General features: G+C 41.2%; 1 protein-coding gene across 18 annotated transcripts in view; it reads left to right on the forward strand.

Annotated features, from left to right (window-relative positions):
* The window catches only part of LOC125642063 (caspase recruitment domain-containing protein 8), a 41,037-nt gene that overhangs the window by 16,220 nt on the left and 2,423 nt on the right, over nt 1-22,394 (forward strand). Inside the window, exons 2-14 of one of the 18 annotated variants that reach the window (XM_048862759.2) lie at nt 290-321; nt 6,954-7,004; nt 7,832-7,882; nt 8,389-8,418; nt 12,954-12,998; nt 13,094-13,137; nt 13,238-13,287; nt 14,337-14,557; nt 14,645-14,895; nt 16,228-16,362; nt 16,739-16,877; nt 18,201-18,254; nt 20,151-20,231. In XM_048862759.2, the coding sequence (XP_048718716.1) occupies nt 290-321; nt 6,954-7,004; nt 7,832-7,882; nt 8,389-8,418; nt 12,954-12,998; nt 13,094-13,137; nt 13,238-13,287; nt 14,337-14,557; nt 14,645-14,895; nt 16,228-16,362; nt 16,739-16,877; nt 18,201-18,254; nt 20,151-20,231 (1,184 nt within the window). Of the gene's footprint in view, nt 1-289; nt 322-6,953; nt 7,005-7,327; nt 7,348-7,831; nt 7,883-8,388; nt 8,419-12,953; nt 12,999-13,093; nt 13,138-13,237; nt 13,288-14,336; nt 14,558-14,644; nt 14,896-16,227; nt 16,363-16,738; nt 16,878-18,200; nt 18,255-20,150; nt 20,232-22,394 lie in introns of all 18 variants that reach the window. The other 17 variants (XM_048862761.2, XM_048862763.2, XM_048862760.2 and 14 more) reach the window with 17 other exon arrangements.

Raw genomic sequence — 22,394 nt, forward strand, 5'->3', positions numbered from 1 at the left:
CCCAGCCACCCGACACCAAGCCCACGACCAGAATTAGAACAAAGTTTTGCAGCCCAGAGGAGGCTAAACTATTCTGTAAGGGTGTGTAGGATCAAGCCCTACATCAGAATTACTCTTCAGATTTTCAGGGTATTTAGCTAGTTATTTTTCATTTTGATTTTTGGGTTTACACTTAAAAATATTTCTTATTAAATACCATGTTGTAGACTGGTCACTTGTTGGTTGTAGTAACAGAATATGGCAAAATGTAAACATATATTACTGACATACCAATCGTTTTGTCTTCCAGTAGTGATGATGTTTCCTCTATAGAAGCAAAAGGTACAGTAACTTTTCAAAATATACAATAGTTTCAAATGGATTTGTTATTGGATTATCAACTCTGTTGAACTTGAATCTCAATCTGATTAACCAAACTACATTTATTTTGTATCCCATTAGTCTCATGAATAAAAATTTGTGGGGTTTTGTTTGTTTTCTGTCATTTATATTTTTCTCAGATCCGTCATATATTCCTTTCATGTTATTTATAAATGTATAAAAATATCATGATTAGAGGAAAGGTAATCATGCATTTATAATTCAGTATGATGGCTTTGACTAACTTCTGTGTATCACATTTAAAGCATGGATTATTCATATAATGCCAAATACTGCAGTTAGTGGGTGTTTTGTGTGAGATAAGGTATGGCTGAATTTGACCTATAGTGCCCTTACAATTTCAGTTACAGTAAATGTGTAAAAAGAAACTATGACAGATATTGCTTGAAATTATGATAGCTACAATAAAGACAGGATGATCTATACAGATGCTCTTATACATCTAAATTCTTGTATGCTCTTAATAACCCCAGTGTGAACTAAGTTCCTTTGTTTAATGCACATCTTCATTTTACCCCCCATATAGCCCAGTTCTATGGCCTATGTTATACAGGAAGTCAGACTAGATGATCACAATGGTCCCTTCTGGGCTTGGAATCTCTAGTAGGGGAATCAGTAATTCTGCTGTCATGGCACAAGTTGTCTGGCTATGAAAGAAGAGTGAGTGACCTCTTCCAGAATGATTCTAGGTGATTATGCATCACCTTCCCTGTACACTAGTAGCAGGCATGGTGACAGAGTGGGTGACCACAACCTTTCCTCTCTCTCCTGCAGCTGTAATATGTCACTGCTGCTTCTCACTGATCTTCAGCACCTAGAATTGAGAGCCCCAAATTTGCTACTGGTTACAAACCTCGTATTTTCTGGTGGCATAATGTTATGCTTTCCTTAAGCCACTGGATAGGCAGAATTTTGAAGGGTATATTCAATAGTGAAGAAGTCTTTAAAAGGAGAGTGAAGTTAGTTCAATAAGTATCAATTTACAAGGGTAAATTGAAGACAGCAGCGAAATTCTCTGTTTCCTGGAGAACTAAGAGAAAGTCTCAAAACAACTAAAGTCACAAATGCAAGCTTTTAACTTCTTGATTGTTTTTAGTTGTTCCTTGAGCCAAATTATCTTTATGAGAGGAAAAAATAATAGGTTGAGTTAGAATAACAAGGACAGCAGCATAATTAATTACTAAGCTATGGAGTCTGGGAGAGAAGGAAATAGGAATTTACTGTCAAATCATGTCAGTAATTCAGCCATAGGTTTACTCTCCCCAAATATCATGAGCCATCTGATCCGGTTATGGCTAGATGCTGTAACAAAAGAGGCATGATGTGTGCCCACATTGCCTCCTTTAAACACACACCACTCCATAGGATGAAAGATGCCATACTTTCCAAAACAAAAACTGGGACACTTTTATGACCAGTTTTTTAGGGTTACAAAGCTCCTATAAAAGTGCACTCTTTTTTAATGTGTGCTGATGTTGCTACTGCCAGCTCTTAACTCAGCAGCAACATGTATTTCTCAAGTGGGAGGATGTTTTTCAGTAATCCGGTGTTATGAATAACTTTATCATGAAACACTGGACTAGTGTCATTAATAACCATTTTGAGCAAAAGATTGATTTTCATAAAGTCATTTAACATTTGTCTGAACTCCAAACTGTTCATCACAATGAATACTGTTCGTGGTAAACACAGAGCATATTATTGAAGAAACATTTTGTAGTTATTAAAAAAAAGCCATTATTAAAAAGAGCATTTTGACTGATGAAATGAAAAGCCAGAACATTTTGGGTGGACCAGAAGAAGTTCTTCGGACACTAAGATATAATTTGAAAAACCAGGATTGTCTTGGTAAAACAGGATATTTGGCTACTTTATGTAAGATTATGCTATCATGTATTCCCATCTCTTGGTAAACCATACATATTTGATACAGGATCAGAGTTAAAGTTATTTATGGAACTTTAATTTAGCATTTTTGGGTTTTCAAACACTGATTATTTTTATAATAAAATAAAAACCAGCAGGATCTTATTAAAGGGAAAAAGGCAAAATACCACATTTATTGTGAATACAGAAAGAATCATAGTAAGCAGTTAGTTATAGTTATAACATTCCATTCAATCTCATATTTATTCACACATTCATTCATACAGACACACACACACACACAGGTTCTGCAAGGTTGTTATCATAGTTACCAGCCTTAAAGTTGCTCATGCCAAGCCACTGGCCAGGTGGCCTGGACATGAGGAGGGAGCAGGGTCTTGTCAGATGCTCATCTGATGCTCCTGGAAGTTGGTTTGCAGAATCAGACCCCCAAAGTTCTCACTTTTTAGAGTCTATTTTTATAGGAATTTCTTCCTATGCCAGTCTATGGGAATTGCTTCATCATGCTGTTGCTGAATCAATCAGCAGATAGCACATTCCTGACGGCTCCGTGCTGCTAGATCTTATCTTGTTCTTTGGTTCTCCCATTCTTGAGGCTGTTGGGTGGATTCCAGTCTGCCCTCCGGGGGTCCTCTGGTTATTTCCACTTGACGCCTTCTTCAGCCGATGGACACTGGATTCTTAGGCTGGCACCTCCCTGATCATTCAGTTATTATCCACACCAAGCATCCATCCACATACATTCTCTATCTCTATTTTAATCACAATTGTTAATACAACAAAAGGGCGGGGAGTCCCTGAATGCTGTTTCTGTATTTCAGAGTATTGCTTTGAGTCTCTCTCTGTGTGTGAGTAGTTGTTATTACAAAGAATTGCTTTGAGAACAGACTCTGTCTTAGAATGTACTAATGCAATTAGCAGCTTGCAAGTTTAACACATAGAGGGAGAGAAACAGTACCAAAAACCAAGAGACCTCTTAATTAGTAATACCCTGGAATTTAAACTATGGGGAATCAAACTCATTTGTGATTTTAATACAGAACTTCTTTAATATGATCCAACACTATAACATTCTAATCAGGCTTTCTTCTCATAATATATTTACAATCCTAGCTCTATCTTACCAAAGTTTTGGGGTTTTTTTGTTTTGTTTTGATCTAGGTTAATCAGAGAATTATGTAGACTAATAATAATTTTCTAAATAAAGAAATCACTACTTTTACACTTCCATTCGCATTTAGAAATGGACAGGTACTCTCTCTCTCTCTCTCTCTCATCTTTGAAGAGGAAACAGTTTGTGTTTAGACTAAAGAATCTTAATATAAATTTGTGTGTATTTAATTTTGCACCTAACTGTCCATGGTCCTGGTCCATGACTGGTGCTCCTGGGTGCTACCACAATACAAATGATAAATTATAATAATTATAATAACTGAGCAATGTTGTGCTATTTTATAATAAAGTTGACAGAAACTTTCATGAGGTTTAAGTTTTTGCCAGATAATGCAAAAAAGACATCTAAAAAAAATAAGACTAATATAACTGGCCCAGCTAAGCAAGTCCTACACTCAACTTGGTAGCCATGGCATGAGGGAGGAGGCAATGGGGGTCACACAGCCTCTGGCCCATTGGGGAAGGAGGAGTGGGGGACACAAAGTCCTTGGTATAAGTGGGGAGGGTGGTAGGGACTCCCTGAAATAGAAGGGGATGGGAGGGGGCAAGAAAAGGGGTGCAAGGAGCCCATGGTGTTTGCCGTGAGTTTGGCCTGCAGAAGCTATTGAGTATGCAGCCCCCTAGTGGTAATAGTTTATAGGTCTAGGCCAGCGGCTCTCAACCCGCGGGCCCGCATGCAGCCCAATTAGCACACAGCTGCGACCCAGCTAGCGAACAGGAGCGGCTAACAGGAGTTTTGTGAGGAAGTTTAGAGGGAGAGTCGGGGGGTGGGGTGGGGACTAGATACACTTAACATTCTTTAAACTTAAAGCCAAAAACACCCCCTGATAAAAACAAAACATCAACAAAGGAACAAGCTGCAGGAGTAAAAAGAGAATTCAGGCAGAAGTCCAGCAACAGAGTGGGGGATATCCAATTTATTGCACCCAATGCAGCATGTATGATTACGTGCCCTATAGGCAGGTGGCATATGTGTGTGTTCGGTTCAAGGAGCTCCTGGTCCTCGGAGACCGAGTATGGGGTTTGGAGATCAGAGTGGCTGAACTGGAGGAGCTAAGGGAGACAGAAGTACATAGATGAGACTTTCTGGGACGCAGTAGAACGGTCCCACCCCCGTCTGAAAGCTTCCGTGCTGTTGAGGAGGATGAAAGTCTCAGGGAAGGAGAACATCCAACTGGAGCAGAGGGAAACGATCCCATAGTTGAGAGGGACCCTCCTTCCATATGACTTTGTGGTATCCTCTCACACTGATGACATCTCTCCAGGGGAGGGAACTCCAGTTATTAGGAAGAGACAGGTAATAGTTATGGGGGATTTGATCATTAGAAAAATAAATAGCTGGGTTTGCGATGACTGGGAGGACCACATGGTGACTTGCCTGCAGGGCGCCAAGGTGGCAGATCTCTCAAAACATCTAGATAGACTTATGTGTAGTGCTGGGGAGGAGCCGGTGGACGTGGTACATGCAGGTACCAATGACATAGGGAAGGATAGGAGAGAGGTCAAATTTAGGCTGCTAGGTAAGAGGTAAGAGGCCGCAGAAAAATTTGAGGCCAAATTTAGGCTGCTAGGTAAGAGGTTGAAGTCCAGGACTTTCATGGTAGCATTCTCGGAAATGCTTCCAGTTCCACATGCAGGGACAGTTAGACAGGCAGATCTGCAATGTCTCAATATATGGATGAGATGATGGTGTAGGGAGGAGGGGTTTAGATTTATTAGGAACTGGGAAAACTTTGGGGAAGGGGGGAACCTATACAGGAAGGATGGGCTCCACCTAAACCAAAATGGAACCAGATTGCTGGCACTTAAAATTTAAAAGGTCGTAGAGCAGTTTTTAAATTAAGGGCTCGTGGAAAGCCGACAGGTGTGAAGGAGCATGTGGTTCGGACAGAGACATCCCTTAGAGGAGGCTTTTAATGGAGATTCTCTATGTCCTAGTAAGGAGGAGAGGATGGAAGATAATAAAATACGGGTAGGATCTGATAAGAAACAGTCAAATGAAAAAGAGTCCCATTCAATTTCATCTTTTTTTTAAAGTTCTTATATACAAATGCTAGGAGTCTAAATAATAAGATGGGTGAACTAGAGTGTCTCGTATTAAATGAGGATATTGATATAATAGGCATCACAGAAACTTGGTGGAATGAGGATAATCAATGGGACACAGTAATACCAGGATACAAAATATATCGGAAGGACAGAATAGGTTGTGCTGGTGGGGGGAGTGGCATTATATGTGAAAGAAAGCATAGAATCAAATGAAGTAAAGGTCTTAAATGATCCAAACTGTACCATAGAATCTCTGTGGATGGTAATTCCATGCTCGAATAATAAGAATATAGCAGTAGGTATATATTACCAACCACATGACAACGAATAATGATAGTGACTGTGAAATGCTCAGGGAGATTAGGGAGGCTATTAAAATAAAAAACTCAACAATAATGTGGGATTTCAACTATCCCCATATTGACTGGGTACATGTCACCTCTGGATGGGATGCAGAGATAGTTTCTTGACACCTTCAATGACTGCTTCTTGGAGCAGCTAGTCCTGGAACCCACAAGAGGCAAGGTAATTCTTGATTTGGTCCTAAGTGGAGCATAGGATCTGGTCCAAGAGGTGAATATAGCTGGACTGCTTGGTAATAGTGACTATAATATAATTAAATTTCTCCTTCTCATAACACAAGAACTAGGGGTCACCAAATGAAATTTATAGGAAGCATGTTTAAAACAAACAAAAGGAAGTTTTCCTTCACACAATGCACAGTCACCCTGTGGAACTCTGCCAGAGGATGTTGTGAAGGCCAAGACTAACAGGATTCAAAAAAGAACTAGATAAGTTCATGGAGGATAGGTCCGTCAATGGCTATTAGCCAGGATGGGCAGGGATGGTGTGTCTAGCCTCTGTTTGCCAGAAGCTGGAAATGGGCGACAGGGGATGGATCACTTGATGATTACATGTTCTGTTCATTCCCTCTGGGGCACCTGGCATTGGCCACTGTTGGAAGACAGGGTACTGGGCTAGACGGACCTTTGGTCTGACCCAGTATGACCGTTCTTATGTTCTTATATGTATGTTCTTAGCTGTGTGCTAAAGGCTGCTGGGCCTGTGCAGCGGGGTCTGGGTTCCTGGCCGCCTGGCTGCCCAGCGCAGCGGGGTCCAGGCTGCCCAGCCCGACATGGTGAGGGGGTCAGGGCCGCCAGTCAGCCCCGCAGGGTCCGTGGTCTGGGGCTGCCGTCTGGCCCCTCACCCTGGGCTCCACTCCTGGCCACACTCTGTGGAGGGGGCTCTGTCCAGGACGTGCTGCGCATCGGGGTCTGGGGGCGTTTTTGTCGGGGGGGCGCTTTGGTTCCCAACACTGTGGGCCGCATAAAAATAGGTTGAGAACCACTGGTCTAGGCTCAGGGACTTTAACTGTTTGTATGTATTTGAAAACATTATCCATTCTTTCATTTTTCTTGTAAAACATACATGTTTAATCCCCTGCTGTATTTCTTTTTCTAAAGTAGAAAGTTATGGCACTAGAGAGGATGACTCAGCTCAAGAGTGTAAATCAGGTAAGCAGAAAAGTATTACTCTTACTAAAGCTCTAAGTCTTATTGAAGAATCCATTGAAAACTGCAAGCAGATAATCCAAATAATACTCTCTTCTTCGAGTCTGGGATATTTTACATTTTGATCAACACCAAACTTCATAGAACAGGCATGTCCTACCGTTCTGATACTTTTTAAAGGTGCCTAAATAAGGTCTGTCATGTCACTGAGGTGTTATGTAAATAAAGGGAGGAATTTCTCATGTTTTGATAGAGTAAGCCTGTGGTATCATTTTTATGCTAACTCCTTAAATTGTGTTTTTTTCTTACCACTGTTTTCTTTTCAGCTTACACTTTTAAATGTAAGGTAATGAAAACTTTTTGCAACACATTCACTGTCTATGGATCAAATCATGGCTGGTCTGTGCAGATATGCTAATGTGGGGAGAGGGTTCATGGAACTCTTTCCCCACTATGCCTGCTGAGGGCCAGCCATAGCTTAGATTGCTGACGGGGGGGCTTTATGTTATGGGGCTAGAGGTGGTCTCTCAGGTAGGAAGGTCCCAAACCATTCAGGGCTTTATATGTCATAACCAACATCTTAAACTCTACTCATAAACCAATAGGAAGCCCGCGCAGATTCTGGAGCATTGATGTCGTATACTCCCAGCAAAAAAGCCCCCTCAATAAGGGCCGCTGCATTTCTCTCTCTCTCTCTCTCTTTCTCTCTCTCTCTCTTATGTATATATCTTGTTGCCTGGCTAATCTGCTTGCATATCTAAATTTACGTTTTGTTTATCCATGAAGTTATTTAATTATTACCATGGCTAATGGGATGTAATTTTATTAAGGAGATGACAGTTCTGAAAATAACTCTGAAAGTAGCTCTGAAAGTGAGTCAGGTGAGTATTATGTTGTAATATCTATGTTTCATTGCACTCATTTAAACTTTTAGATTGATCTTAAATGATTAAAACACTACTGTTTATGTATATAATTTCAAACCAGTTGTTTACCATGATCAGTTCAGTGATTAGATACTGAGAAGCTGAATAATATTTTATGTGCTCAAATTATTCTCATGGTCATTCATGATTAAGGATTTACACAGAGAAGTAATAAAAAAAAGGTTAAAGTTTTTTTATTCTAGACACAATACTTGTTGAAATCATTTTTTGTTTCACAATAGTTGTCCTTAGCAACAAGAGGTCATAAATACACTTAAAAATTGGCAGCGAAAGTGGCAAAACAGGATGAACAGAAAAAGAATTGCAGGAAGTGATTGCTGTTAGTGAAAGGCATGCATGTTTTGAAGTATGTGTGTTATATTACCAGCAGTCTATTTATATTTCATACATGTTGATAATTTAATTTATATTTAAATAATTAGAAGGCTTTTTGTCTGCAGATACTGAGGAGACAAATACAAGAAAAACAGGTGAGTATATACATATTCGTTCTTATTTCTGTTTCCATAAAAGGACAAGTTCCATTAGTAATTCTTACAACAATTTATAGGGGGAAACGGGATGCAAGATCAACCAAATGGCTGAGTGTTGATACAATGTGTAGCATAGTCTAGTTGTAAAGAATTTCTTCCTGTTAACCCCTCCCCAAATTAATAAAGAGCCCAGTTAAGAATTTATATCGTATGGTCTTATGCACTCATACCATGTATTTATAAATAAGTACATTCAAAAATACTTCCTGAATGCAATTTTAAAATTGCAGAGTTATGAACCCTAAATTCAGGATATACCAAAGTTACTGTACTCCCTTGCATGTAAGCATTGCAAATAGCTATGGGGAAAACTAATCTCAGGTAAAATAGAGTTTACTCAAGAATGGATTCAACTCACAGCCTTGAATTATGTGTTCACATATTGTTTTTCAGATAACATAGTATAACAGCATGTCACACACACCTCCCTTAAGATAGTGTGATCATGTAATTAAAGACTCTCACAGCCTGATTCTGCAACCCTTTCGGCTGGCACTACTAATGTGAGTATACATTACTCACCATGATGAAAGGCTGCAGAATCAGGTCAGTGGTGCATATTATCGGTAGAGCTGGTAGTGCCACCTATAGTTAAGGTAGCCTGACACTTCCCAGTAAAAAACCCTGTTTTCAGTTGCTTATAACATTGCCAAACTTTAATGGTTCAGTCTGATATGTTCCATGCTGAGTGTTGAAGCTTTTTGCAAAGTTTCAGCAAAAATGGTCCATCCGTTTCCGAAAACAGTATTAGGGAAAAAGGCATTGTTTTCCCCATATTTAAAGAGAAAAATTCTTACATCCATTTCATTGAGAAGCTCTAGTGCAGTGGTTCCCAAACTTTTTTTTTTGCAGACCACTTCAAAATTGCTGAGGGTCTCAGCAGACCACTTAATGATCTTTCCAAATGTTGTTTGTACCGTTAGCTAACTATTGTAAAGCGCTTTGGATAAAAGCACTATATAAAAAAAACTTTAATAATAATTAATGTTTTTTTGTTCTACAAATAAAAACACACCACTCATATTTTAATATCAGTTGTCTTATCTTTCTAATGCGATGGATGTGCCCTCTCTCCCCTGCCGCGGCAGCCCCTTAGCTGGGGCTAGGAACGAGCGGGGTCTCTCCCTCTCTTCTCCACTGAAGCAGCCCCTGAGCTAGGGCTGGGAAGGAGGGCCATCTCTCCCTGGCAGCCATAGCCCAGGAGCTGGGGAAAGTCACCTCTTTCTCTGGCTGCCACAGCCCTGCACGTCCCAAATTCACCCCACTCCCTCTTCTCACCCCACTGACCCCTCCCTCCTATCCCCTATTCCCCCCAGGGCCACCACCTCACCTCACATGTGCGTCTTCTCCAGGGTCCAGGCACCTAATTAGTGGAGCTGCGCAGGCGTGGCTCCACTAATTACTTGCGTGGCCCTTCATTCTCTCATGTGTGGCCACCCAGGCACGTGCCTTAGAGGGAACTATCCGCAGACAACCTGAAAGGAGCTTGCGGACTACTGGTGGTCTATGGACCACAGTTTGAGAACCTCTAATTAGGTGCCTGAACCCTGGAGAAGACGCACATGTGAGATGAGGTGGTGGCCTTGGGGGATATAGGAGGTAGGTGGGAGGGGGCAGTGGAGTGAGAACAGGGGTTGGGGGGCATTTGGGACGTGCAGGGCTGTGGCACCCAGAGAAAGAGGCGACTTTCTCCAGTGCCAGAGCAGAAGCTGCCAAGGAGAGACGGCCCTCCTTTCCAGCTCTGGGGCTGCTGTGGCGGGGGAGAGAGGGCACATCCATCCCATTAGAAAGGTAAGACTACTGATATTAAAATATGAGTTGTGTGCTTTTATTGTAGAACAAAAAAATTATTATTATTAAGGGTTTTTTTATATAGAGCTTTTATCCAAAGTGCTTTACAATAGTTAGCTAACGGTACAAACAACATTTGGAAAGATCATTAAGTGGTCCGCTGAGAACCTCAGCAATTCTCAAGTGGTCGGCAAAAAATAAAGCTTGAGAACCACTGCTCTAATGCCTCTATGGTTTGGAGCTGGGACTTGAAATTTGGCCTGGGGGAATCACCCTGGTGTCAGGGATAGGCTTTTTGTCATCTATGTAAAAGAGTGTCTCAATTTGGCCAAGTTATAAGCCTTTAAAAATCTCACTTCACACATGCTCTGTAGAGATTTGTTAGAATTTGGCAGTTAAATTCTCTGAAGATTACATCCGCTACTCTTGGGGGAATTCTGCACACACACAAAAAAATTCTGCACACGATATTTGAAAATTCTGCAAAATTCTGCATATTGTATTTGTCAAAATAACACAATATAATCATGCCAGTTTCAATTATTTTGGTATTTTATTTCAAAATATCTGTCAGTGAGTATGTCTGTAACAATACGACCAAAAAAAAAAAGATTCTGGTAATTTATTTTTAAATAGATTCCTTACTACGCATATTAATGCAGAACTTTGAGTAATTCATTTAAATTACAATACAGAACTGTATTTTCTGCACCTGTCAGAAGTAGTGCAAAGGCTTGGGGGAGTCAGGGGTAACCGAGGAGCTGAGGGAGGGGGAAGGAGCCTAGGAGTGAACCTGGAGGATGTTGGGTGTAGGTGTGAGAAGCTTTTTGCGGGGGAGGGGGATTGTTAGGGAGTTGGGAAGTCTCCCCCATGCAGTCCCTGGCTTACCCCAAGCCTCTCCCATTCAGTCAGTCACATCTGCCCCCGTCCCTGCACTCCCCATCCCCATGGGTCTCTGCAGCCCCTCTCCTCCACCCTCAGGCTCAGCATTGTCACTCCACTAACTTCTGAGCCCACGCCCCAGTCTGTCCCCCCACTAGCCATTCTGAACCCCAGTCTGTGACCCTCTAGCAGCCCCGTATGCCCTACTCTGTCTGAACCTGGCTCTGCGGCTTGGTGCTGTGATAAACTTCTACTTCTGGGGGAGTTCTACGGCACTGGGCATCAATTTTTTTCCCCCACAGAAAATACATTCACCCCAGAAGTGCTGCAGTTCCGCCTTTTGCCTACCAGAGGCTGCTATGGTGCCAGAGCAGCTGGCTGTGTTCATGGGTTCACACACTTTTCCAATGGGGGATGGGGGATTGAGGTCAGACAAAGAGCCAGTGGTGGTGGGAACTGGAATAGCTGGGCAAGGATAGTGCTACAAGAAGACCAGGGTTGGAAGATTGGGACTGGCTGGACAAGGTGACTGGAACTGGGATGAGGAGCCTGGAGGGGTGGAGACTGGGACTGGATAGACAAGGCGAATGGGATTGGGGTGAAAAGCTGTGTGGGGTATGTAGGAAACTGGGTTGGGGAGCTGAGGGGAGAAGCAGAACTGGCATAGGGACAGGCTGGAAGGGACATGGGCAGAAGGGGTCAGGTTTGTGGGGAACAAGAGCAAAAGGGTCTATGACTTCTGTGACTCCTCACAGCATTTCTCTGCTGTCAGCAAATACCTGGGAAACCCGTTGGCAAAGTGTGTGTGTGTGATCCCCATCTGCTGCTGATCCCTAGAAGATGACAACCTACTACAGCTATCTGTTACTCTGTTAACTCAATGGCAAGGGTCTGTGCTGTAGATCTAAAGGTTCCGATCCTACCGACGAACACGTAGGGGTCAGTATGATTCCACCTGCTGATTCCAATTTCTGTTTTTGAAAACCTAAGATATTACACACACAAAAACCTATGTGAAAAGAATGTTAAGGTTGTAAAGTCAAACACTGGAAAATTAGGAGATGTTAGAATTAAGGTGGCCCATGCCCTCTTATGCATACACATTGTGATAGATCTTTGTGCTTACTTTCATAGAACCCTGAAATTTGTCCATTATTTCATACATTCTTAAATATGAAGGCCATAAGGGACCATTTTGATCATCTAATCCCTCCTCTTGCATGACACAGGCCATATATTTAACCCAGGGATTTCTGCATGTATGCTAACAATTTGTGGTTGAACCATGAGAGTTAACAGAAAGACAACACTTAAACATAGGTTACCATGTGTCGTGGACAGTTAAGAGAGAAATACAGTATTGATGAACGAGTATTTATTTTTATTTACATTTAAATCAGACTGTATGAATCTCATGGGTCTGAGTCTATGATGTGAATTGAAATAAAGGAGTTGAGGTTGCTGATGAGGGAAGGGAATAGTAGCTTCATTTCTTTTGGGTCGGCAGTTGAAGTCAGTGGGGTTGTCCAAGTGCAACTGTGAGCAGAAATTTGCCCAGAGGGCTGATGGATTTGATATATGGTGTATTTCTGCAAAATATCACTGGATTAAGCAGTGGAAAAAACTAGAATCAAAGGGAGGTTAGAATGTTTAGAGCCGATGGAAGGGTATTAAAAAAGATCATCCTCCGCTTTATTTTATGCAAAAGCTTTGACTAGGGCCTGTTGCAGCTTGAGTGTAGTTCATTATACATAATTGTGTATGAAATGTGTATTTTATAGAAGTAATCTTTTTTATAGATGAAGAATTGGAAAAGAATGAATTGCTGCCACCTGTTGCATCAGGTTTGAATGTATCTTGTTGAAATTGTGCATCTGACAATTTTTAATAATTTTTCATTTTAAAGAGTTGATTTTTACCTCTATTTTTTTTCATTTAGAGGCTAATAGCCAATTTCGCTGTGAACATGTCAAGACTGAACATGTACGTTTTTAAAATCCACATGAGAATTTGTGTTAGTATTTTGCAAATTGTAATTCTGCAAAATTTGTGCTTCACCAAATTTATTCATTTATACATACAGAACCAGAAAGAGCAAGTGACCCCCAGAAGACTTCCCAGAGGAATATTTTGGTAGGTATTGTTTAATGTAATTGGTGGATGTTTACGTTGTCCAGCCCAAAATGCTTCTATCTTCAGCTGAATTACATAAGCAATTAATTTATCGTATGTATCCTGCTCAGTAAATCCATTAAAAATAAACAGTTCATTACTCTCATCAGCACTAGCTTCTGGGCCCAATCCAGCAAAATTTAACTTGAAGTATGTGAGCAGTCTCATTGAAGTAATTAAAGTTAAGCACGTGCTTACGTCCTAGTCCAAGGCTTCTGTAAAGTGTCTTGTTCTGTAATTCCCTTTTTTCACCTGAACTTGTCTAGATGTTGTGTACTTTCCATTTGAATGTCTGCCTTGCCACAGTTATTCATGCATTTCTCACCTCTGGATTGGATTACTGTAATGTGCTTTACTTTGGATTAGTTCTGAATATCACTCAGGTTATATCTATATAGCAGCTGGGAGGGTGATTCCCAGCATGGGCAGACAGATGTGCTAGGTCTGCTTGAGCTAGCATGTTAAAAATACTGTGGCTGCGGTGGCAAGAGTGGCAGCTCGAGCTAGCTGTCCGTGCCACCCTGTCCACACTTCTGTTTTAGCACAATAGCTTGAACAGAACTAGTATGTGTCTGCCTGCCTGCATGGGGAATCACCCTCCAAGCTGCTGTGTAGACATACTCTCAGAAACTTCAGCTAAGGTCTGGTCCAACATCCACTGGAAGTCAATAGGAGTTGGTTTGAGCCCCTAGTGTGGGTAGCAGCTCTCCACTTTACCTGTGTATCAAGCTCTGCACTGGTTTGGACTTCGTCCATTCCTGCATTCATTTAGCTGGCACGCTAAAAAAGCAAACAGACAAGCTTAGGCTTAATCTTTAAAAAAAAAAATTAAATAAAAAGATTTTATGTGCTATTTTCCATGCTGTTCTTGGTGGGGAGAAACCTCAAAGGAACGAGTCATTTTTAAAAAATAATTTATCTCATATGAACCACTTTTAAACAAATCACATTACGTAATATTTAATATGTAATGAAAGTTAAACTGTATTTGTCACACTTGTCCAATACAGGTTGAAGCTGGAGGCAGAGGGAACTTACCAATGTACTGTTACAGGCTTGATTTTCGATGTAACCAAGGCTGCTGTAATCAAATATTCTGTGTTGTCTTGGAGCAAATATGCTGATTATGTTAAAAAACCATGGATAGTCGGTGGCCCTATATTTGATGTCAGTTGTGACTCAACCTCTGTTCTTACTTCCATTCAATTCCCACATTCCCTCAGCCTAAATGGTAAGTACTGTATATTGAGTTTAACAAATATAGCTATCTATTACTATTCATTATAAGAAATGTTAATGTTTTGGTATCTCTTTGCAGATCATGAATCTGACATGACATTCAAAGTTTTACATATCAAAAGTACTGGTCCAGCATTTGAGCCTTCTGTTGATCATTCAATGACGCATGTCAAATGGCATGTGAGTTCTCTCTCTCCAGTAGGACCGGTTATTCAAACACAAGAGCCAGTACAGTACGATGGGGCTGTAATTTTATACAAAGTTGTCAATAATCACCCTTCCTTATCATTTCGTGTGTATGTAGCAACAAATAACGATTCATTTATAAAGGTATGGTATGTTTTTTTAACTTACCAGTGGAAAGTGCTCAAATTCAATATAAATATGCCCAAATGTTGATCATTAAAATGTTGACATTGTCTTGTAGTTTAGGCCTCAGATCTGATGTACATTAAGTTTATAATGTGGCCATGATGTTGTAGACATAGAGAGTCTGATCTTCCAATAAAAAGAAAAGAAGTACTTGTGGCACCTTAGAGACTAACAAATTTATTTGAGCATAAGCTTTCGTGAGCTACAGCTCACTTCATCGGATGCATGCAGCTCACGAAAGCTTATGCTCAAATAAATTTGTTAGTCTCTAAGGTGCCACAAGTACTCCTTTTCTTTTTGTGTATACAGACTAACATGGCTGCTACTCTGAAACCTGATCTTCCAATAGAGTGTCTCACATGCCGGGGTCTAGGAGTCATTGGGAATTCCATGCATGGAGGGCTTGCAGGATCAGGATGAGGACCAGAATGGTTCAGCTCCCAAATTAGCTCATACTCTGTCATTCATTTTCATTGTTTGTGACAGAATTGACCTTTAAGCTGCCCCATGTAACATAACAGTGAGAGAATGATATTTGAAAGTTACTGAAGAATAGACACTTGGCAGGACTCACTCTGATCCAGTCGGCATTGTGATGCTGTTTGCAGGGGGCTAACAATAGGTCTGCTCCTTGCTTTATTCAGAGGAGGCTAAATATGAAGTCAACATGTTGGCAATTAGAACCCAGTCCTGCAAAGAATTGTGCACCCTCATTTCCCCTTTGAAGTTTTCTCATGGGCAGTGGAAAGTGGTCAGCACCTCAGAGGATAGGGTTCAATGAAACTAGAGAAGGTAGAAGAATGTTTCTCTGGTGGTTTCTTGCTAATGAATGCTTTTGTAAATTTGTATATTGCTTTTTGTAAGGCTTGTTGTGTGGAAAGGCACGTATGTGGTAAAAAGGATTATTAGTAATGAGCAGAAATGAAAGTTGTGAGTAGCACTTTAAAAAAAGCCCTATAGACAATCACATTCATTATTTGCATAATGGGATATCATCCGAATGCAGTGGCTTACTGATCTGCAAAGGGTGAAGGCTCCGTCAGTGTCTGATTGGAGAGGGATCTGGGTGCCTTGGGCACATAAACCTGTCCAGCTGTGAGTGAGAATATATCCCATGATCTGTAAATGTTTGATTTGACCATTTACTTTCCAAGGAAAAGCATCACCATCCATTAATAAAATTGGGGATATAGAAAACCACAAGGAAGTTTAGAAGCACATCATTGTTTATGAAATTCTTTAGTTTGTAGACCAGGATGAGTATCAAGTAAATGTATTTTTAAATTTTAGGATATCTCGAAAGCCGTAAAACATTCTGATAAGAAATTCATCAAAATTGACAAGCCCCCGGTTTGTCAAAAACGACTACAAAATGGAAAGAGATACAGATTAATTAGTGAGTCAGAAGCTGAAATAACTCCTGAGGTATGTTCTATATGAATACATAATTGGACTGTCAATGTGCATATCACAGCTCAGCTGCAAATATTTTGTGAAAAATACAGGTTTTATCATTTATACTCCTCATAAATTCAGGGCATGCATCACTGTAAATGAATTCCAGCACATTTGTTTATTATCATTACAGGAAAGCTTTACCCTTAGAAACTCTAAAACTATAGGGGTGAATCCGGGCCCCACATGAAATCACTGGCAAACTTCCTGTTGGCTTCATTGCTGCCAGGATTACACTCCAGATCTATGCCACAGCTTTTCTGAAAGCTGCCTTTTTATGTTTAAGCTATTTTAATGCTTACAGTAAATGTTTTAGCTTTTTTAAAAAACTGATTTACATTTTTAGGAAATTGAATTTGTTGATGGCTCTCTCTTAAAATTAAAAAGTTATATTGAAGTCTACTTGGAGCAACCTATGGAGTTTACATTATCTTTGATTGAACTCGAGTCTGAAGAAATTGTCTGGAAAGCAAAACTAAGAGAATGTGAGTATTTTTTGTGTTTGACTGAGCTGTAGTTTGTTTCTGTTGAAAACTTGTGCAAGTTTGGGTCAAATTCTGTTTCCATTGAGGTCACCAGATCTGGAGCTGAAAGTGCCAAAACACTAGGAAAAGGCAGCTGTAATTCTTGTGGCTAGGACAGAGGCAGGGAATATTGGAAAATGTAATGTAATTTATTTTAATTTAAATATTATATATAATATAAAATATCTCAACATTTTATAACTTTTATTTTGTGGGTTTACACATGTACTGCAGCAGAAGTGCAGTCATGAGAGCATAACATCATTACAGTCTCAGAAATGAGAATGGCAAAATATATTTTCCATTTGGTTAATAATATATGTATAATATACATTTGAAAGAGAGCAAAGGCCTGAATATATATTTACATGAGCATAATATAAATATGAATTTACCTAAAACACTAGAAGTAGAGCATTGAGTACTCTGATTTAATTTATGGTACATGGTGAAACTTTACCCTGCGAAATATTTATTTGTTTGTTTGTTTATTTGTATAGCTAATATTACACAAATTTTCAGATAACCAAGACTGAAAGAGGGCCAACAATCAATGTAAAATAAATATTTATACAATACAGAGTTTTATGACTTTAGATCTAGTGATATAACGATAATGATAGTAATATTGTACTTTGTTATTTTCCAAAATGTTTGTTCCCTGTTTTACCCAAGTAGATAGATTTTCTAACAAGCTGCTATTCATTATGAAAGTCTGTAGGGATGTGAATGAATCTCGGTAATGAAATAAATACAGAAAGGAATAGATATTAGGATATTTGGGAACTGTGTTTCAAAAAAGATTTGGTTCATGAATGTTATGTAAATATCATGTTGTGCTGATTTAGAATGACATAACACTGTAGTAGAACCTTGCTTATTTACACTAATGACTGAGAACCCATTAGAAGATGGTCAGAATTAGCCAAGGGTTAAATCTTAACTTCCATGGGTTTGGATCAGGCTGTTTATCAACTGACCAAACAGTAAAAATTGAAAGAATTTCACATTGCAGAGTAGACTGTTTTAATTTATTTTAGAAAGGGTGGTTGAGTTCTAATTATTAAAGATAATACATCATATTATACATGCTGTGAAATATTTGATAAAAGTAACAAAATCATAGCAAAATGATCTCATTACAGTACCCTACTGTTAAATCTTTGCTGAGCAGTGGAAGAGACTAATAATTTTTCTGTGTGAGAATTATTGGATTTGTGGATTAGCAGTGAGAATTATTGTAGTGCCTTTCATTTACTCCAGAAAACATTTATATTTTAACAGGTGACTGGATACTACATGACCAGAACAAGAATGAGCAGAAAAGAAACACAGTCAGTAAGTTACTTAAAAGAAAAGTGGGTACTACATTATTTCTATTCTTTACAACTTGGTTGTGCTGTGTAAGGTTCCTCCCTCTTGGGGTTAGTGCACCCCCTTCCAGCAGCGTTGGGGAATCGGTAGGTTGCCCGGATGTTTGTCAGGATGGCCTGACTTGCAGCCATGTAATTGCCCTATTAGCACTTCCCATCTCTACCGGGGGGCGCAGCACACTGCCCAATAGCAGGGGTCCCCAGTCCCTGGTTGGGGTGCATAACAACAGTCTGTGACTCCAGCTTTGCGGAGTTAGGGTTGCCAGGTGTCCAGTTTTCAACCAGAAAGTCTGGTAGAAAAAGGGACCTGACAATGTCCGGTCAAATGTACTGACTAGACACCCAAAGTCTGGTTACTGTGGGCAGGGGAGGGGGGGAGGTGCTGGGTCATCACCTGCGCCCATAGGCGACGACTTCCCCTCTGCCTGGTGGGTGCTTGACCCCCCTGCCCCGCCCCTGTCCCGCCTCTTCCCACCCCTTTACCGCCCTCACCCCACCCCCATTCCACCCCTTCCCCAAAGTCCCCACCCCTTATCTGGCTCCTCCTCCGAGCGCGCTGCATCCCCGCTCCTCCCCCTCCCTCCAGGAAAGTCCTAAGTGCTGCCAAACAGCTGTTAGGCGGTGGGGGCGGAGGGGTGGGAAGCGCTGGGAGGGAGGGGGAGGAGCGGGGATAAGGCGCACTTGGGAGGGGGGAGGCGGTAAGGCGGGGGAGGGTGGAACTTGGCTGCCGGTGGGTGGCTCCAGCTCCGGAGCACTCACAGAGTCGGCGCCTATGCCTGCGCCAGCTCCTACTCAGCTGGGGTTGCCTCCTACCTACACCCGGAAACTGCAGCTCCCAGTCCTGGCTCCACAGGCAAGTCCCTCCTGACCTGGACAGAGGGGAGTGTGCAGGAGAGGGAAACAGCAGTGAGCAATGAGGGGAAGAGAAGCGAACAAGGCGGGGCCTCGGGGGCCGGGGCGGGGCCTCAGCAGGAAGAGGAGGGGCAGTTCTGGCCCTCCTGCTGGAGTGTCCGTTTTTGAAATATTACAAAGTTGGCAACCCCAATTGGAGTGTGGGGATTGATCAATGAAACAGTCTATTGCCCTCGGCTCGCTGGCTGGGGCAGGCAACCACCAAACAGTCTCTGGGCTCAGGTCCCTTTGGGAATTGTTCTGAGCAACAGTTACTGGCTCAGGCCTAAGGTTTCATGCCCAGCCAGCTCCTGAGTGTGGGGTGGGGAAAGGGGACCCATGCCCATCCTGATCCATCGGGTCCCAGCCCAGGAGCCTAGCAGTGGAAGACAATCCCACCAGGGGCTCAGCAGGGAAGCGGGCGGTTGCTGCTTTGCAGCCCAGCAGCCCAACTGGACCAATGTCTGGTTTCGCTGGGCAATTTCCTACCAGTTCCTGCAGGTGTCACTCCGTTGCAGCCCAGCTGTGGCTCACAGGCTTGCAGTTGGGTGGCCCTTGCTCCAGTCTCTCCCCAGTGTCTTCTGGGGCAGTAGGTTGCTGGTCTTTGCCGCAACTGGTCCTGGACCTCACTGAGGGCTCAGCTTTCTGAGAGAGCTGTCTGCCTCGTTCTCTGGTCCAGCCGAACTGAGCTGCAGGGCCCTACTCTTATACTTCCTGCCCTGCCCTGCCCTGCACTTCCTGGGGAGGGTGGGACAGGGTTAGCTGTGCCTAGCAAATGAAAGATTATGTCATGTGATGAAACCTCCAGGAATATGTCCAACCAAAATTGGCAACCCTAGCTGTGCCTCCCAAGGGAAGTAAACCCCCTCTGCACTGGAGAGAGGCCACTCTGCTTCAGTACATGCTGATTAAGCACAGGAGAAAAATATATGAAACAAAAAAGTAAAATCAGTTGTCATCTACTCCTTAGGAAACAGAAGACGGAAATCAAGCAACAGCCTCTCTGACGAAGAATTTTATAATAAAAGGCTAAAGGGTAGAGATATTTCAGGTAGAGAATTTTTGTGTGATTCAAAAATACTTGTTTATGGTTCATTTTATACTATTTATTTATTTATTTATTTATTAGGGCTAAATGTTAAATTGGCCTCCACAAATCTGACCACAGAATTTATGGGGACAGAAACCTGCATTTGTGGATGCAGAAGGCATCAATATACCTCATTTGTAGGAACAAATGTTTGCTTGTATGACCCACAGGTTGATGCTATAAATTAGGTGAGTGCATACATCAAGACAAAAGAGCTGCTTTTGAAGAATTTTTGCTATAGTGCTGGATTTTTTTTCCAGGAGAATTCTCCACCCAACGACTGGGACCAGATTTTCTCAAAGTTCAGCTCCCATTCTGGCATCTGAAAGTAATAGTCTGATTTTTCAGAAGTGCTCAGCACCCAGTAGCTCTCATTGAGAAGTCAATGGGACTCAAGCACATGCTTATGTACTTTGCTGAATTAGGGCCTTAATTCAATACGTTCCAATATCAGATGCACCTGCTGCTACTGGATATGCTAACAGATAACAGGTTGCATGGATAATTCTAGATGCCTCTAAGAACCTTAGCTTTATTTTTCTTCCAAACATATTGCTAAAAGTTCAGCCTTGCTGGCTTTCCTAATGGTTACTCTGAGAAATTATAGACATGCTGGGGTTAATCACCAAAATGTCATACAGAGGAGTATCATATTACAGTAGACATTACAATAGTCAAAATTGTACATTTGGATCCAGTTTCTGTTTACAATTTCATGTATATAAAGTTTTAAGTCAGAGCTTTACATTACATTTTTAACCCCTGCTTTACAGTGTTTGAATTCTGTCCAGGAAAGGGATACATCTTTTGCTTCCAGTACCTATTTCTGCATGGTCAGCTCATCCAAAGAAAATAATGATAATGTCTGAATAAGGTGATATTCAAGAAATGCAGAAAGAATCAGCAAAAAAACCGAGGAGTACTTGTGGCACCTTAGAGACTAACAAATTTATTTGGGTATAAGCTTTCGTGGGCTAAAACCCACTTTATCAGATGCATGCAGTGGACAATACAGTAGGAAGATATATACACAGAGAACATGAAAAAATGAGTGTTGCCATACCAACTGTAACGAGACTAGTCAATTAAGGTGGACTATTATGAGCAGGAGGAAAAAAAACCTTTTGAAGTGATAATCAGGATGGCCCATTTCAAACAGTTGGCAAGAAGGTATGAGTAACAGTAGGGGAAAAATTAGCATGGAGAAATAGTTTTTACTTTGTGTAATGACCCATCCACTCCCAGTCTTTATTCAAGCCTAATTTAATGGTATCCGGTTTGCAAATTAATTCCAGTTCTGCAGTTTCTAGTTGGAGTCTGTTTCTGAAGCTTTTTAGTTGGAGAATTGCGTCTTTTAGGTCTGAAATTGAGTGACCAGGGAGATTGAAGCGTTCTCCGACTGGTTTTTGAATGTTATAATTCTTGACGTCTGATTTGTGTCCATTTATTCTTTTGCGTAGAGATTGTCCGGTTTGGCCAATGTACATGGCAGAGGGGCATTGCTGGCACATGATGGCGCATATCACATTGGTAGATGTGCAGGGGAACGAGCCTCTGATGGTGTGGCTGATGTGATTAGGTCCTATGATGGTGTCCCTTTAATAGATATGTGGACAGAGTTGGCAATGGGCTTTGTTGCAAGGATAGGTTCCTGGGTTAGTGTTTCATTTGCATGTCAATGATAGGCTCTCTCTGTATTTCTCTGTGGTGGCTTTTAGCCACTAGAGGGCGCTATTTAATCATTTAAAAACTTCATTTACAGTATTTTATAAAATGATCCATTGAAAGAGAAATCTGATTAGACCATTGAGGTTCTGACTAGATAGATATAATCATGCAGGTTGTGACTTCTTACTAAAGTAATTATTAGAAAGGTATAATAATCATTGTTATCTGTAAGGAGTAGCACACTTTAAGATAGACTGTTACGTTAGATACCTGCATTTTTCAGGTGATTGAAGGAACTTGGCTTTCAGCTTAATGCTGCACATGCATCTGAAGTATCTGTGTATTCTGTATAACAGCATATCTAGATGTTTCAGACTTGTGGATTTTTTCCACTAGACAAGTAGCTGTTCACGATCAGAAAAAATTTTCAAGTCCTGGGCACAAAAACTAAATTTA

The sequence above is a fragment of the Caretta caretta genome, chromosome 9 (genome assembly GCF_965140235.1).
Source record: "Caretta caretta isolate rCarCar2 chromosome 9, rCarCar1.hap1, whole genome shotgun sequence".
In the NCBI taxonomy this organism is placed as follows: Eukaryota; Metazoa; Chordata; order Testudines; family Cheloniidae; genus Caretta; species Caretta caretta.